This window comes from Panulirus ornatus, chromosome 3 (assembly GCF_036320965.1).
Source record: "Panulirus ornatus isolate Po-2019 chromosome 3, ASM3632096v1, whole genome shotgun sequence".
NCBI classification, from domain to species: Eukaryota; Metazoa; Arthropoda; class Malacostraca; order Decapoda; family Palinuridae; genus Panulirus; species Panulirus ornatus.
Window position 1 is genome coordinate 30,050,549 of NC_092226.1, and position 19,280 is coordinate 30,069,828.

Genomic DNA, 19,280 nt, shown 5'->3' on the forward strand with positions numbered 1-19,280 from the left:
TACAGTCGAACGACACCCATCCAATAACTGGCCCCATATGTCATCCATTACCTCTCCTTCACGCCCGCCATCTAAATGTCTTAAGACGACCTCCTTTTCAGTTGGGCGCAACTGGTGTCGCTGCAAACGCTGGAACGTCTCTACTTCTATGAGTAAGAAGAGGAACACATTACAAAAGCTGAAGGTCCTAGACGATTGCAAAAGCTACCTTGAAATGAACTTAACGCAAACGTAACTTTCAAACTGAGAGCAGTGATACCTTATGGCTGAAGGGAAACATGTCGTACCGTATGCATAGAAAAGTATGGCATGGAAAGTATTATGAACTTCAGTTAACAGTGTACTGGTAAAACACGTGAGGAAATGTAATTGACTTTCTTTTCTTTAATACACTGTTAACAGATACTTCCCGATAATGCTTTTTACTCCATATTGACATACGGTACGACGTGTTTCCCTTGAACCTAGCCGCTGAGTCCTGTATAGGATTTTGAAATCGTATCGGAGATCTATTTGAGGCATTATCACTGGTTAGATGCGCAAGCCTGTTTGTCCCATTTGATGCATCATTTATGTATCAATAAATATTTTGAATTGGTACAATGTTCTTCGTTTTATAACTTGACATAAGGAGTTATAATACCTTTAACATAACAGTAAGAGCAGTACAAACCTTAAGTTTAGATGATTGTTCGACCCTTTGGTATCATAGCTGGCCTTTGACCTGATATTTCAGAGTCAAGTCAAAGGGCATGTTATGATGCCCGTGGGTCGTACCGTCGTGCTCAAGGACCATACCGTCCTGTAATGGCAATACTCCTTCGTACATCTATTACGAACAAACTTTTCAGATTTTTTTATGGATGTTGTTACCAACACTCTGTCGAGGCTGAGTGAGTGACTTGCGTTACAGTAAAACCGTAGTATTTAGGTGCTCAACGCTTGACTTATAATGGATAAAGTCCAAACTGAACTTTTGAAAGACTCAAAGTTTTATTATGGAAAGCCAAAAAAACAGCTCGATCAAGATACGAATCTTTTGTGAGTAGATCAATTCGTTATGAATTGAAAACAATCCTGTCTCTCTGGGGCTGAGGTGCAGCGAATCTGTCTTTGACTCAGAGGACACAGTGAATACATGGCAGTGAAGACAGATCCTTAGAGGGGACATCGGAGAAGCTAGAAAGAAATCTGGCAAGGATCTAGAAGGGTGTTCAGTCCTTCAGCTTCTGTATGACCTTATATAATGTCAGCCATGGGACCCTCACAAGTAAGTTGTTTACCTTATTTTTTCTTCATGTATGTTACTGATGTATCCTGAACCATTTGGTTCACTGTGTTGCGTGATGAATATCACTGCCACCAACAGACCTGGTCTTCGTTAATGGGCAAGCCTACACAATGTCATCTAGGTGATATTATGCCATACACAGGAACAAAAAGTGTCTCTGAATATTTCTTGAAATTAAGAAATCCATTTCTGCTGTTTTACACGCTAAACCATACACCAATCATAATATTCAATAATATTAGCTTCCTGGTAGTATTTCATTTCTAATCCCACAATCAAAGATAAATAAATGTAATTATATCATAATTCTTGTTAAGGATATCTTAATGGTTATCTAGAATCCAGACAACCACTTCTGACGCTGTGGTGTAATAATATGATAAGAAGTGGTGTCCGGGGATGTGTTTAATGTCCTATCATTCCTTATTACACGTCTGAGCTGTACTGTAGCGCCGTACCTCACTGCTATAATGTTTATTACACTGGATCATGCAACGCTCTTTTATCGCACCATAAGAGACTTTTTCAATTAAACTGTAACAAAGTTTAGCTCTTCAAGTAATAATGTTAGGTAGAGTTGCATGTTATTTGGCTACTATATCTCCTTCAAATGAATATTCTTTTCTGTCTTTTGAGTTTCGGTACAGTTGTTTATTGATGCTCTAGCGTCTGTTGTCAGTGACGAGACTTAGGACAGACTTCACAACAATAGAACAACATGATTAATGTTGATGAATTTCATTATGCAGACTCAGGGAGGCCGGCCTGGGCTGATGTTAGTATAGGTTACACTATATAGCCATCAGTAGGCGCTGGTCAAGCCTCACAATATAACCTGCCATTCTACTTTTAACAAGTCCACCCAACATATTGCTCTGCTCCTCTTGTGGACATGTTACAATTTCATTGTCTCTGTAAGGAAAAAGATATTGTTTTCACACCTTCTATTTCTAATCATACAACAGTTGCTCGCCATTTATTATCATTATCATTATTACTACTCTATTATTATTTTCATTATTATCTGGGCATATTCAAGCCAATTTTCTTTTTTTTTTTTGCATGTATCTTGGTCCAATGCATCTAATTCCCTCTGTTTTGCAGTCCTAATTACGTAGTTAACTTTACAGAAGCCGACAACGTCATTTTGCTGGTAAATAGGACGACGACAAAGTTTGAGAAGTCTAACTCAACCTGGAGACCATGGCAGTGAGGGTTAAGGGACACTGGTGACCCTACCAGAGATGACACAAGTGTTGAACAGACACTGGAGCAGTGTTGTGGCTACACACATCCAGGCACCAGGTCCACCAGGTCTGCACTACCTTACTACGTTGAGTCCTTATATTGCCCAGGACTCAGGCTACATAGAAACAGCGCTACAGGAGGCAGAAATGACCAATGTAATGTGAACTTTAAGGGTAGGCTTTCATGTGCCTTCTCATCTTTATAAGACGTCTTTCCTTATACCCACCTGGGAAGATATGGGATCCAGGAAGACGTAAGCCTGCTTGGAATCTACATAATGTATGGAGAGTAAATAGCATTCCAGAAGGTGAAGATCAACGATAAAATGGAGCAAATAATGAATACATATATTCTGGTCCATCTATGATACAAGGCAGTTGGTGACTCGACAGTACTAACAATTAGGTCCAAATTTTTTTCCACATCTTCGTCTCAATTCTAATTGTATTTTTTTTTTTTTTTTTTCGGGGAATGGAGAGAACTGGTGTTCGCGCGTCCGGCGTCTGCACGGTGCATGTCAATTCCCTCCATCCGGACGGTCGCTCGTAACCGAACTACTTCAAGAAGGATAACGTGCAGTTGGATCATTGTGGTCCATCCAGCATATGAGTGAGCGACCTTCCCCACTGCTGGGCCTGTTAATACTGCAGGAGGGCTGGTCGTGAGCTGGAGCCTGGGAAGCGGACGAAGAGGAGCCGCAGGTTTCATATGCATCAGGGGGTAATGACCTTAGGAGAGGGTGAGGCGGAGGAAGTGTTGCAAGGTAACCTTGCAGACGACACACATCTGATGTTTATATCAACTTGAAGACCAATGTTTACACACTGCCTGGATACCCGCGCTGAGTGATGGTGCCGTGTTTCACAATTTCCTTAAACCTTCACAACACAAACACCAGAGCTGGCTGACCCTCTCCTCAGCCAGACAATATTCAGTGACGATCATCGCAAGGAGCGTCTGCCGTCGTGTAGTTAATATTAATCACTTTATCAAGATATTTCAAATTCTCCAGGAATATCGCTCAGCGAATATCTATTTTTCGAGAGATTTTAACATTAAATATACTTATGTGCAAAAACATACTCGTTTAAAAAAAAAAAGCGAAATATTATATACTGCGAATGCCATAGGTGAATAGCAATGCTTTTCAAAAATACAGTGAACTAAAACTCGAGGAACATAGTAAGTTTAACGACTTAATGACATCCTGAATGATGTTTGATGCTTGGCCTGCGAGTCACGAACTCGTCATTGTTGGTGTCAATATATCTTATTTTTTTGAGGGGCATTTTTACACGACGACAGGCGCTGTACATACAGGAACGTCCTCTCGACCTGGGTTCATATATTTCAACCGAACGAGAAATGGTTCCAAAGGCAATAAGCAAAGCATTATGACAAGTCTGACACATACATGGTCGAGTTGTAGGACGGACGACAGTGTGTGTTGCATTCCCAGTTAAACTGATCACTACTTAAAATCTTCTCTCGACCAGTTGAACATTGAACATTTAAAAGATCTTGTTCGAATATAATTTATTTCTATTGTAGCTTGATGCTTGACAAATCCACTCCATTGTCTTTTTAACTTGCATGTAAATTAATCCATAAGTTGTAAAGTTAAATGATTTTCTCGACACGCAGAGCCCCTTATTATAATGTCCACCCACAGAATACCAAAACACTAGTAGACTTATTACTATAATGGAGCACGCGTGTATATATGTCAGTATCTGTCTATCTACCTATCTATTTAAGAGTCCCGGGGCGCTTCCTCAGGGAAGGTGGGGTAGGTGGGTGGTGGTGGCTTGTGGGGGGGGATGGGGGAGTTGAGGTTGGGAGTACCCCCCCCCCCCCCCCCCCCACTCAGGAATATATGCCAAACGCACGTCTGCCCATGGAAGGTGGGCCCAGCTGTAGCTAGTATTATCAATCCTATTGTTACGTATACCATCATGTGTTACGTAACAACAGTAAAGACGACAGAAAATATCTACATACATATTTCCCAGGCATTTGTCGCCTACTGCACCAACCGCCAGGCAAGACCTGAGCTGAAACCTGTTATTACTAAATTAGTGGACGTATGTAATCATGATGACATGTGTTGTGAATTCATACTGGTCTGTACAACTGTATGACGATAGGAATACTAAATACATCGGTTATATTAATGATCATTGATAACGAGAGAAAAATTAGCGACTATAATTACGGCAGCAGTGAAACCAGGAGCGAACATCTCGCCCCGTTTGAAACACGGATCTTCCTCATGAAACCATGCGCTCACAGAGAGGTGACAGTGGCGTGATGGTCTGTAGAAGCGGGAGTCAATATAGGGATTCAAGAAAAACAAGTCATGCAACAGTTGGGAGTGTTTACGCCGTCAAATGCAAAGGCATGTAAATATATTCATGTAGGCCAGACGGTAAGACTGTAACGGAGAGCTGTTATTAGCATCGATGTTGAGTACGCAGGGATGACCACAAAAATGCCATCGCTTAACATTGTCACAAAAATGATCACCTCCATAGATCATGAAAATCCCTTTATTCTATACCCCTCTGCTGATTATGCCACACGTAACGTCATTGAATCTATCTTAACTGCTAATACTAAGAACTTTCATTTGTCCCCAGGCAATTCTAAAGCCCATTCTATCTTTGACCACATCATTATGAGAGAATAGGCAAAACGCGAAAACATAAAACAAGTTTTTACCAAATGGCGTCCTAGCTTCGGCTCTTCGATGTATATCAACTGACTTATATTTCTCTCTTGCGTCTCCCCTGATGATGTGATTATTACACGAAAGTGCACTTGGGAACTTTTCGTGTTTCATTTTCCCCGTGGACTCATAGGAATATATATATATATATATATATATATATATATATATATATATATATATACATATGAATTTGAATATGACTGCTAATTCAAAATTTATCGGTTTCTTATTAATGTTCTCAATTATTCTGACGATACCCTTATATTGCTCAGGCAGATAACTTATAAATTGGCTAAAGTTCATAGCAGGGGTACTATCACTAATTCTTCTTAGGTATATAGTAAGAAAACGTTACGTGACTCGCGTCATATTGTCAAGAGTGAGGAAAGCAGAACAAGGTCCAGGTATATATATATATGGACAAGTTGAGGATAAGGGGAAAAATTATTGACCAATGAGAGAGATGAGGTAGGCGGCTATTCCCTTGTCTGACCAATGAAAGCTCGACTTCTCAGGTCGGCGGGGTTTGTAGCTTTGTGACGTCATCACACTTTTGATATGATTTTCGCTAAACTTGGTTCAAGGATATCATACTTTGGCGTAGTAGTACGTCACTGATAATGTAACAGACGTCAGTAACGTAACGTTTTCTATTGACTGTTTAAGTTCCATCTCTTGACGACGATATATACATAAAATCAGGTTGATGTACCAGCGGCATGGCCTGGCCAAGATCAGGGGCTAATGGGATAAATGTAGCGGTCCTTCGGGTAAGTGTACAGACCAGTTCACGCGGCCAAAGCCTTATATGATGGCAAAACCGGCTTTGGATCTGGTTGCAAATTGTTGAGAAACCCATCAAGTTACTGAGAGAGAGAGAGAGAGAGAGAGAGAGAGAGAGAGAGAGAGAGAGAGAGAGAGAGAGAGAGAGAGAAATATAAATATAAGAATCTTGTCTAAATTGCAACTATTCTTATATTGCTTCGGTCAATCATCCAAATGTAACCTTTTGATACGAGTTTCGTGGGAGAGAAAAAAATTCAAAAATGTGAGTCCCCATTTGCCGTTGGAAATTTCAATTTTTCTTTTCCTTTTTCTTCTTCTGTACACAACTGATATCACTTGCCATTGTAATTGACATAGAAGTCACCTACGGATGGTCGATTGCCTTCAGCAAAATAACAAATGTTGGGTTCGTCACCGGCCGAGGTCATGTGTGTGTGTGTGTGTGTGTGTGTGTGTGTGTGTGTGTGTGTGTGTGTGTGTGTGTGTGGGGGGGGGGGGGGGTGTCAGCGGCCCGCTCCAGTGATCTGCACTACCTCCTGCCCGCAGTGAGCAGCCCTCATTGGACTGGGTCATCCGCCCTCACAAGATTTACCAGAGGCATATAATCGAGATCATTTTAGGAGGCAACCTATAGGCCGGAGTCGAATGTGATTAATCTCAGCAGCGTCTTAACTTTCTGCACGATAGCGTATACGAAGACGCAAGAAAAACAAAATACAAAAGTAGTTTGCCTTGCGTGGGTCTGGTGGGTTGTGGTGCGTATACAGCCGTCGGCACACTAGCCAGCCAGCCAGCCAGCCAACCTTCATAACAGTAAACACGAGTGAACACTTTGGTGATCATCGGATCTTGACATCCTATATTATCTTGAATACTTAGACCATAATACGAATCATCACACCAGGTGACTGAATTCAAAGTACACTGATACAAGTAACTGACAGATGCGTGTTACTCTTTATCTATGTGTACGAATGCACTTCAGGAAGTAGAAGAAATGTTTTGAAAGCAGGTTTGTACTGTGCGAAACACATGAGAACAAACGGCAACATCGGTGAAGGGGGCACATGGGGAAGTGGTAACAGGTAGTAATGTGGTGACAAGGAGGTGGAGTCAGTAATCTGAAGGGCTGTTGAATGTGTCTAATGATAAGGTGGCAGATGTGGGGTGCTTGCGTCGGGGAGCTGTAAGAGAGTCAGGGCAAGTGGTTCGATGAAAAGAGTAGGGGTGGTGAAAGCCTTGAGTAAAATGAGATGTGGCAAGGTGGCTTGAGCGGTATGCATTACAGATGAATTTCTTAAGAAATGGGTGACTGTGTTGCTAACTAATTAGTTAGGATTTTCAGCGTGTGTGTGGATCATGATGAAATGCTTGAGGATTAGCGGAATGCATGTCAAGTGCAACTGTATAAAAGTAAGAGGGATAAAGATGGTTGTTCAAAATAAAAGAGGTACAAGTTTTGTTGAGAATACCTGCTGTAATGTGTGAAAAATGGTGGTTGAGAGGGTAGTGGCATTCACAGAACATCAGACTGAAGAGGAAATAATGTGGTTTCAGAAATGGTAAAGGTAGGGAAATGACTATTCGATCACTAGTAATCGAACAGTCATTCTGTTTAAGGGCATTATGCGTTCATATGCAATACATTTGTGTTCACATACCTCCGCGTTGAGACAATAAGTTCGGTAAAATTGCTAACTATTGGGTCATGCGAGTCTGAGGGGATTTGACCGACCTAAACCCCGTTGGTCATGGACGAGAGACGGAGGGTATTCGATTGCTAGCGATCGAATAGTAATTTCCCTATTGTGAGCAGCATGCCACGCTACCACGCATATGGTGCAAGGTTCAGTTCCATGCTACATTATGTGATATATATATATATATATATATATATATATATATATATATATATATATATATATATATATATATATATTGGAAAGGATCACAATTTTGAGAGTGATCAAGATATTCCTATGAGTCCACGGGGAAAATGAAACACGAAAAGTTCCCTAGTGCACTTTCGTGTAATAATCACATCATCAGGGGAGACACAAGAGAGAAATGTAACAGTCAGTTGATATACATCGAAGAGACGAAGCTAGGACGCCATTTGGTAAACATGTGATTGTCAAAAAAAAAAAAAAAAATTTTTGTCCAAAAAAAAAAAAAAAAAATTTTTTGTCCAAAAAAAATCATGGTTTTTTTTTGGACAATCACATGTTTACCAAATGGCGTCCTAGCTTCGTCTCTTCGATGTATATCAACTGACTGTTACATTTCTCTCTTGTGTCTTCCCTGATGATGTGATTATTACACGAAAGTGCACTAGGGAACTTTTCGTGTTTCATTTTCCCCGTGGACTCATAGGAATATATATATATATATATATATATATATATATATATATATATATATATATATATATATATATATATATATATATATATGCGAAAGGTGAGAGGTGGGCAGATTAGGAAAGGTAATGAGCAGTGGGATGAAGAAATAAAGTTGCTAGAGAAGAAATGCAAATTACTGGGTGATGTATAAGAAAAAGAGGCAGGAGGTCAAGAGGAAGATACAGGGGTTGAAAGAATGTGCAAATGAAAGTTGGGGTGAGAGAGTGTCACTGAAATTTAGGGAGGATAAAAAAATATTTCGAAAGAAGGTAAATAATGTGTGAAAGATAAGAGAAAAATGGGAACATCGGTGAAGGAGCAAAAGGGGAAGTTATAACAGGTAGCGATGAGGTGAGGAGGAGATGAAAGAAGTATTCTGAAGGAATGTTAAATGTGTTTGATGATAGAGTTGTATATGTAGGGTATCGCTGGTTGGGGTGGTATGCGAAGTGCGAGAGTCATGGAGAGTGGGTTGAGGAAGAGAAAAGAGGTGATAAAAGCCTTGCGGAAGATGGAATAAGGAAAGGCGGCAGGAGTGGATGATATTGCAGTTGCATTTATTAAGAAAAAGGGTGACTGTGTTATTGATTGGTTGGTAAGGAGATTGTGTATGTATGGATCATGGTGAAGTGCCTGAGGACTGGCGGAATGCATGTGTAGTGCCATTGTATAAAAGCAAACTGGATAAAAGCGAGTGTTCAAACTACAGTTTGTTGTGTATACGTGGTAAGCTGTATGGGAGGGTATGGGGAGTAAATGCGATTAAAGCAATGTGGCTGTTTCCAGTGAGACACTGCAGAAGCTGGTGACTGAGTTTGGAAGAGTGTATGAAAGGAAAAAATGACAGTAAATCTGAATAAAAGCAAGGTTATTAGGTTCAGTTTGAATGGAGAAAAACTGTGGGAAGTGAACAGTTTATGATAACTGGGAGCGGCATTGGCAGCGAATGAAACCATGGAAGCGGAAGCGAGTCATAGGGCGGAGGAAGAGGCGAGGGTTATGGGAGCGATGACAAATGTGTGGAAAGAGAGAGCGTTATCTGAAGGGGCAAAAATTAGTATGTTTGAAGGAATAGCCGTTCCAACAATATAACATGGTTTCGAGGCATGGGCTACAGATAGGGTTGTGCGGAAGAGGTTGGATGTGTTGGAAATGAAATGTATTAGGACAATGTGTGGTGTGAGGTGGTTTGATCGAGAAATTCATTAAAGGGTAAGAGAGATGTGTGGAAATAAAGAGTATGGTTGAGAGAGCAGAATAGGGTGTACTGAAATGGCTTTGGACATATGGAAAGAATGATTGAGGAATGGTTGAAAAAGAGGATATATGTGTCAGACGTGGAGGGAACAAGGAGAAGCAAGGGAGAAAATTGGAGTTGGAAAGAGGGAGTATGAAAGATTTCGAGCGGTTGGGGCCTAAACATACAGGAGGGTGAAAGGCGTGCACGGAATAGAGTGACTTGGAACGATGTGGTATGCTGAGGCCGACGTGCTGTCAATGGACTGAATCACAGCATGTGAAACGTTCAATGTGTTTAAACCACGGAAAAGACTGTGGGGCCTGGCTGTGGATAGGTAGCTGTGATTTGAGTGCATTATACATGACACCTAGAGAATGAGTGTGAGCGGATGTGGCCTTTGGCTGTTTCCTGGCGCTACCTCGCTGACGCAGGGGGGCGACGATCGGGTGTGGTAGAGACGAGAACGTATATATTTTTTCTTTTCCTCATGCATTTGTGCTGTTTCTTGTGGGGCGGGGTAGCATCTAGAATGGATGAAGGCGAGCAAGTATGAATATGTTTGTGTGTATATATGTAAATGTATGCGTGCGTATATATATATATATATATATATATTGGAAAGGATCACAATTTTGCGCCTGATCAAGATATTCCTATGAGTCCACGGGGAAAATGAAACACGATAAGTTCCCGAGTGCACTTTCGTGTAATAATCACATCATCAGGGGAGCCACAAGAGAGAAATAAAAGTCAGTTGATATACATCGAAGAGCAGAAGCTAGGACGCCATCTGGTAAACATGTGATATATATATAATATCATGATTACCCCGAGATCAGTTTCTATGAAAGAGTCCAGGCGTTCACTCAGAACATTTCAAAGGCTCCTGCAGCCCACGGCAGCGCTACTTCCAGCAGCAGAGAAATGTAGACTCCTTTGGAGTGAGTAGTCATTTGACGAGATTGTATTCCCAATGATACAACCTCGCTAAATGTGAATTATCGGTAACGATGTAACCACATGCTCACAATGGATTATAGAAGGCTTAAATATCTGTCGCTCGTACAGGGGAGATTAATAGCGAGCCATCTCATACTGCCAGAATAACGAACAAATGACGGATGAAAACAAAACAGGAAAAAGGATCTTTGTCGGTCCGTGTGAAGACGTAAACAAGTATACCGACGAAAGAGGAAGTTTTCATCAACTTGTCTACGGTAGCTCGTGATCCCCAGGACTGTCTGCACGCAAGTATGTGGCCAAAAGCATATTTCACTCCCAGTTCCACGAGGGAAGGACACACACACACACACACACACACACACACACACACGCGAGCTTCCTCACGCATGGCAACGGTGTTCTTGTCAACCGCTACATTTGAGCTATGTAAATATCCTCAGTAATACTGCGACACCCAGGATTATTGTGGTTACAGCGGGTGCAGCCTCGGGATAAGTTATCCCTCGATCGAGGCGGTGAGAGGCTAAAGTGAGCAAGGCACGCTACCAACATGGGGATCAGACAGACAAAATGACTCCAGGATGGAATCCAAGCGCACTAGCAGTCACTTGTTTGGATGTCTCTGGTCGTATATTGTATCAGCATTTACCTGGGTTAATCAGACGACTGCCATTGGCAAGTGGTCATAGGTAATCATCTATATTGTGAGAGGTACCAACCTGGCGAGTTCATCCTGGTTGCGAGGCCCAAGTAGGCCGGTTCACAGGGGAATCGAACACCCTATAGACTGGTATTTGGGGACTTCCAACACAGAACACACTGACTCACTAGGGCTTGGTGAATCAGGTAGAAAGATTCACTTAGGTTTCGAGCACCAAGCACCGAGGTTCAGTAGACCTGCGATCAGTAGGACAGGTTCACAGGGTTACCTGTACTGAGCGTTCTAATGATCACTTTAATGTGTTGACATGACCAGGACACTTGTATACCAGTGGTGCACTGAAGGTGATGACATGACCAGGACACATGTACACCAGTGGTGCACTGAAGGTGATGACATGACCAGGACACATGTACACCAGTGGTGCACTGAAGGTGATGACATGACCAGGACACATGTACACCAGTGGTGCACTGAAGGTGATGACATGACCAGGACACATGTACACCAGTGGTGCACTGAAGGTGATGACATGACCAGGACACATGTACACCAGTGGTGCACTGAAGGTGATGACATGACCAGGACACATGTACACCAGTGGTGCACTGAAGGTGATGACATGACCAGGACACATGTACACCAGTGGTGCACTGAAGGTGATGACATGACCAGGACACTTGTACACCAGTGGTGCACTGAAGGTGATGACATGACCAGGACACATGTACACCAGTGGTGCACTGACAGATTACAAGATGGTGTACCACACATACGGACTTGCTTCTGATAAGAGAGGCATCTTAGAGTGATGGTGTGGTATGTTGTGCTTACAATCTACACAACTCGCTCCCCGTCTGCTGTATACACACACTGTGAAGAAACGTTTTGTGAGAACAATAAACGTTTTGTGGAAGGTACAAGATTTAAACGTTTTTTGGGAGGGACAAGACTTTAAAGCTATGAGGGTAGAATAAGACTAAAAACGTTTTATGGGAAGAGAAAAAATCACGTTTTGGTGAAGGTAAAGACTTTAAACGTTTGTGGGAAGAACTATATGTTTTGAGGGTAGGTTACAACTTTAAACGTTTTCAGGGAATGACAAGACTAAACGTTGTGAGGGAAGGACACGACCTTATGCGTTTCTGGGAAGGACACGACTTTAAACGTTTTGAGGGAATGGCAACATTGAACGTTTTGAAAGGACACGACTTTAAACGTTTTTGAGGAAGGAAATAATAATCATTTTGAGAGAAGGGCTAGACTTTAAACGCTCAAGGGAAGGGCAATACTAAACATTTTGAAGGAAAGACAAAACAAGACAGGATTCTAAACACTTGTGTGGGAAGAAAAAGACTTTAAACGTTTTGAGGGAAAGACAAGACTAGATCTTAAACGACTTCCGTAAAGGACAGCACTTTAAACGCCCTGAGAAGCGACAAATATTGAAGAGTCGGTTTACGAAACTGATATCATGGTCAATATAAGGAACTCTGAAATTAGTGGATTTATGAAAAATGGTCGTTGATTAACGATAGTAATCACAGGGTTGGATGGAGAAGTGATAATAGTGAAATTAGTTAATTAAGATTAACGATATTCATATCGTTTTAGAATGTCATAATCAGATATAAAGTGAGTTATAACGAAATAAGAAACACAAAAGACTCGTCCAATTGAAAAACTTAACAAATGACGAACATAAAGATCCTCAATTGACTTAACTGACGATTTATTGACAACGCTACCAGGCTCGAGAGTTTACACTACCGCCCCACTCAACCTACCAGGCTCGGGTTTACATTACCGCCTCACTCAGCGTACCAGGCTCGGGTTTACATTACCGCCTCACTCAGCGTACCAGGCTCGGGTTTGCACTACCGTTCCACCCAACCTATATCAAGTGTTGCCATCTGATGTTTATCCATTAATTAGGATACATATCGTTGCCAAATGCCACCAGTTGTTAATTACGACTGACATCTCTCCTGACATTCTTGTTTCACTAAACTTATTCACTCGTTTTATAGAATTCGAGGCATCTGCTGAGGAATTTGCATTATTATAAAAGCGATCGAATCCGCTGGACTGTGTCACTGATAACCCCACACTATCTACTGAAGGAGAAAAGTTATTGAAGCATAACTTTTCTTTCACTGTATCTTACTCACAATCTCTCTCTGTCCTTAACTGATAATATCTTCCTACTTAATTATGCTCCGGTTACTTAAACAATTAGTCTTCAGCTGTCAAGTTAACGTCACCTACCAACTAAGGATTCAACGCTCCGGTTCACAGTAACGAAGAAGAAAAAAAATAGTGTCACTGACAATGGAGAACTGTTGTTATGGAACCCATCTGAAGACCATACACATGAAAAGCAAGAAGGAACCCGGGTGCTGGTAGACCTGGGTGCTGGCGGACTCGGGTGCTGGCGGACCCTGGTGCTGGCGGACCCGGGTGCTGGTAGACCTGGGTGCTGGCGGACCCGGGTGCTAGCGGACCCGGGCGCTGGTGGACCTTGTTGCTAGCGGACCCGGGCGCTGGTAGACCTGGGCGCTGGCGGGCCCGGGTGCTGGCGGACCGGGTGCTGGAGGACCTGGGTGCTAGAGGGCCCGGGTGCTGGTGGACCTGGGTACTGGCGGACCCGAGTGCGATGGGAGACGTAATGCTGAGTGACGTCCGCAGACGGTACTCAACAGCCACAGCTGGACGGTACCAGGATGATCAGGTCACTGAGGTCTGAGTGACAGCGTCCAGTGACTACATACGCTACCATTACCTTAATGTCTGTCACTGCTCACGGCCCGCTAGATGCTTACTGCTGGTCACCACACACACCCGACCCACAACCTGCGAAGGTGACGTGAACCCTGACTCTGCCTGCGGGAGTAAGACCTGATCCCCTCTCTGTATGGCAGTTGTCTGGGGCATAGACCACTACACGAAGTTTCCTCAGGACCGTCTCCCTCAGTAATCACTACAAGATATGAAGAGTAGGAGCTGTGACTGGTAGGCAACCAATCGCCCCATTTATCGGCCAGGTCTCCGACCAACAGTTGTTAAGAGCAATTTGATATTGATTGGTGTGGGTAGGTCAAGGTCAGGCCGGCACGAGTGTGAGCCGCCACTGGACCTGCTATAATTGACGAAGCAATTTCATCTCAGCGGGAACACTGTATCTCCTTCTTTCATACCTTTTTTTTTCTTCTATTTTAAGAACAATATTCTTGACTGACCAAACCATTTGACATATTCCCTGCTAAACAAGCGGCCTCAACATCTTTGTGTTCATTTTGTACTTCTTTGTTTACTGTCGTGGTGAGGGCCAGGCGTGGCTTGGCTGACCTAGGTGTTCCTTTCCACCTGGGAAACGTATCTTCAACATACAGCATGACGCTGACACTGGCTGAAGCATCTATGGCCGGACACCAGGCCAGCACAACACAGGCAACGTAGCCACAACTATTCTTTCCTTTTCTTTCCTAAGACATTTTCTTCAGCCGCCTGGTGACCCACTCTCTACCTCCACCTTGCCCTATAAGGCTCGAGTTCTTGTCATTTTTCGTTTTATTTCAATTTGGGAATATAATCTCAACAGAAGGTTGTCATGTCACGTCACGAACACCTACACGTGGATCCCCCGGTACAACGAGGGTCGTCATTAACCCATGCTTCTGCTGGTGTTGCAGGAGAAAGGAGACTATGTTGTGTCGGGACCTCAAGGCACCGACCTGTACAACGACCGCCAGGTGTCCCTGCCGCCCCTCTCACACGCTCCTGCCCCCAGCGACGTGATGCAGCCCTCCCAGCATGGTAGGTCTCCCTCACCCTTGGCTCCTCTCATGGTAGGTGTGCGTCACCATCAGTTCCAGCAGATCATGACTGTAGAGTTTGATTAAGACATACCAAGTGTGAGTATTAAACCATCATCATGATACCATTCCTACCATTACCACAGTGGTAGGTTGCTACCACTGTACACATCTGCTACCTATATGGTCTGTCTGGTAGTAGGCTGTATCCTGAAGAAGGGACCTGCCTCCGTCATGCACAGGTACCATCTGGGGATAATGTGGTGTGTGTGTGCATGAGTCTGTTCCCATCTTGGCCCCGTCCGTACTCACCATGAGTCAGTGGCACGTCACCGCTGCTCGGTTTGAAAGGGTGAGTAAATTACCCATATCCCTTGTTGAGTAATACATACCACGCCTTTAAAAATGATCAAGAACCGTACTAGGGCGGTGAGTACATGAACAAGAGGCATGCGAGCGCGGTAAGTAGATGAGTAAGAGACGTACCAGTGTGGTAAGTAGATGACCAGGAGGAGTCCTAGCGTAGTAAGTAGATGACCAGGTGTATTAGCGTGGTAAGTAGATGACCAGGTGTATTACGTTGTAAGTAGACGACCAGGAGGCGTATCAGTGTGGTAAATAGACGACCAGGAGGTGTGTTAACGTGGTAAGTAGACGACCAGAAGGCGTACTAACGTGGTAACACGATGACCAGAAGGCGTACTAACGTGGTAAGTAGACGACCAGGAGGCGTACTAGCGACCAGGCAAGTAGACGACCAGGGTACCAGCGCGGTGAGAAGATTCCTGGGATGGTATGGTAGGATCACACATGAGCGTAGTGGCTGGTCGGTACCTCACGACCAGGCCACTCCAGCCCCGTACATGGTAGAGGTCATCACGAATCATGGTAAGTACCGTACACGAGTTAGAAATAACCCACCGAATATACCCAACTAACGATACAAAGACTAACTGGAACAATGAATCAATGTCTATTATCTACTCAGCCGTCATTCTGTTCGTCATATCCATTATATCACGTTATCAAATTGTCTTACGCGATACTAATCTATAATCTCTTTATCATACCCCGCATATCATTAATATCATCAGATGCGCTGATATAACTCACGTTTCTTAACATACATTGTCATGATGTAGGTATTGTAGAAAGCCAACAAGGAGCGCAGGTTATATTTGTACATGACACGTGTAGCAGACAGTAAGTTATTATTACTTTATCCAGACCAAACCTCACCACACCTCAGTATGGTATCTACAATGATACATAGTGATGACTGACTCAGCCACCACAATATGGTATCTACAATGATACATAGTGATGACTGACTCAGCCACCACAATATGGTATCTACAATGATACATAGTGATGACTGACTCAGCCACCACAATATGGTATCTACAATGATACATAGTGATGACTGACTCACCACAACATATGTGTGGTGCTGACCTTCTCCACACATCACAACAGCTCACTAGGCACACTGTAGCCAACACCATATTGTTGTCCTAAGCTGTAAACTGTGAGACATTATATGGAACAGTTGACTGACGTGAGGCAAAATGATACACCTTGTTCATATTAATTACACTTAATAATGTTTGACATCTTCCTGGGTTATGATGAGAACAAAGTCGTTAAGTAACTGTCCAAATACATCCTTACGACCAACCCAGCAGCAGGTGTTAAGGTCACCCTCGAGTTGGTGACATTTGCTTCTGTGGATGGAGGGAAGGACGTGGCCTGTGTATGTGTGTGTGTGTGTGTGTGTGTGTGGTGATTAAGGTGTGGTGTGGGGGGGGGGGTACATTCTCTTGAAGTAATTCACATCTGCAGCACAAGCTGCGAATAACGTCCTAATCTGTGAATAACATCACACTCAGCATTTTGGCTTAGTCTTACTTATTTCCAGATTTGCTTCATAAGATATTGCGTTGTATGAAGGTGTCACCTGTCAACGTACTCGTCTCTCACACTTCACCAATCTTCCCTTCTTGTCTTGCTACCTTGTCATCCCCCCCCCCCCCCCCACACACACACACACACACACACATACACACACGCCGGCCCCGCTGCCCCACCCCAGGTCACTAATGAAAGCTTCGAAGTAGCGAGTCGACACTGGCAGGGTTCACACCTCACGGAAAAGAGGACTGACAACGCTGACTGTCCCGGGCGGATGTGGAAGCGGCTGTACTTTCTACCCTGATGATAAGCAGATAAATCTGGAGATTCGTGTCATTTTCCTCACCGGTGGAGCGATAACGGACGATAAGAGTGGAGAGCCCCTCTTCAAACGTCTGTTCCCGTGATAAGGTCTTAACTGAATAACACTCCAGATAACCCACTACGTTGTAACGCGAGGTCGTCCTAAAATGATCGATTGCTTACAATATGACTCAGGAAACATAAGGGCGCTGAAGAGGGTGTACTGATATGGTGCGGAGATATGGAGAAGATGAGTGAGGAAAGGGTAACCAAAAGAGTAGACATGTAAGACGTGGAAGGAACAAGGACAAGAGGGAATCCTAAGGAAAATGTGGAAAGAGTGAGTGAAAGATGCTTTGAGGTCTAAGGGCCTGAACATGTATTAGGGTGTGAGGCGTGCAAGGGACAGCGAAATGGAGTTATGCGGTATACATGGAACAACGCGGTGTCAATGAACTCTGACCCAGGGCGTAAAAAGCGATCAGGGAAAGCTACGGAAAGGTCTAAACGGCCATTCTTGGATGGGGGGCTGTGGAGTCGACGTATCAAAAATGACAAAGAGTGAACAGAACGATACAATTAAGGAAATTCCAGTTGGGATGCAGAAGAGCCACAGATGCTAAGGATCATAGTTGGGAATTTCAAACACAGATGACGCTATTGTGTTCTTACTTGAGTCGGGTTCACTGTCGACACTGAATGGCATCGTATAGGGTCTTAATGTCCAGATTACTCTATAAAATACACTACAGAGACTGCTTGAAACAGAGTACCATTTACTTATTGATAATATCATCAAACAAGATAATCATGGGTACTGCTGCTCTTACGTTAAATTCCATTACAAACATTAACGTTAATGATACGTTTCATGTACGGTAAAATGGCAAACGAAGGAACTACTCACTTAACGACCGTTCGACGCTCGTAACCGAGTGTGATCCTGGTAACTCCGGTTCAGTATTTTGGCCCATTGTTTCCACTGTTCCTCACCTGACTCTACACTCAAGGCAATCAGGTGAATCCTGACAGATTCATCACTGTTTACCAGATGGTGACACACAGACCAGCCCACGGTACACCAGAGTTCCCCACCATAGCCAGTGAGGGAAGTGGTGATGGGTGTGTGTAGCCGGCACAGTGGCCACAGTAGTGGTCCACCTCACACAGACCATAGCCACAACCTCTGGGACCCAGCAGCCTCTACACCCACACAACAGCCACAGTGTGTCCTCCCCTGGGCATGCATCATGTTGTGTAAGCATTACAGTCACAGTTGTCAGTAGCAGGCCTCACGGTGTGTGTGTCAGTATGCCCTGAGAACACGGTGGTCAGCCCCGGTCATGTTACTCGACATAACTATCATCAGATTTGTTGTTCTTACGTTTGCGTATTTACCGACCTATTTTGTCAACACACCTCCATAAATATCTACAATATGGCATCCATTCAAGATCTATTTTTGCGCCAGATCTGTTACTGGCTCTTTACCACCAAAGCAGAATGCCTTGGACTTTACAACCGAGATTTTTCGTCCTAGATCAAGACACGTATTTTCATTAGTGTTAAGAGCAGACTGTACATTGGATAAGGCGCGAACCCGACAGGTAACAAGCACTATGTCGTCTGCATAATTGAAGAGATTGGTATCATTCGTTAAGGTAGTCTTAATGAGTTCCTCCATTAGAATGTTGCACAGAGTCAGGTTTAAGGCTCCTCCCTGAGGAGTTATCTACTGTCTTGGAGGGCGACAAAGTGTCCTTAGAACCTTACTATGATTACTCTGGCCATCACAGACCCAACTAAGGAAGTTACCTTTATCACCTTCACCCACGAGAGGGACCAGTTGTGGAGACGCTAATTTAAATGCTTTCTCACGTCTAAAAAGACCAAAATCTGAGCATTAAGTCGTCCGAATGCATTAGCGAA

The 19,280-nt window shown here is 43.4% G+C and overlaps 1 protein-coding gene across 1 annotated transcript in view; it reads left to right on the plus strand.

Moving 5' to 3' along the window:
• LOC139759463 (echinoderm microtubule-associated protein-like CG42247) overlaps positions 1-19,280 on the plus strand; it is a 270,591-nt gene that overhangs the window by 124,547 nt on the left and 126,764 nt on the right. The window contains 2 exon segments of the mRNA XM_071681615.1: positions 15,015-15,138; positions 16,280-16,340. Of these exon segments, the coding sequence (XP_071537716.1) occupies positions 15,015-15,138; positions 16,280-16,340 (185 nt within the window).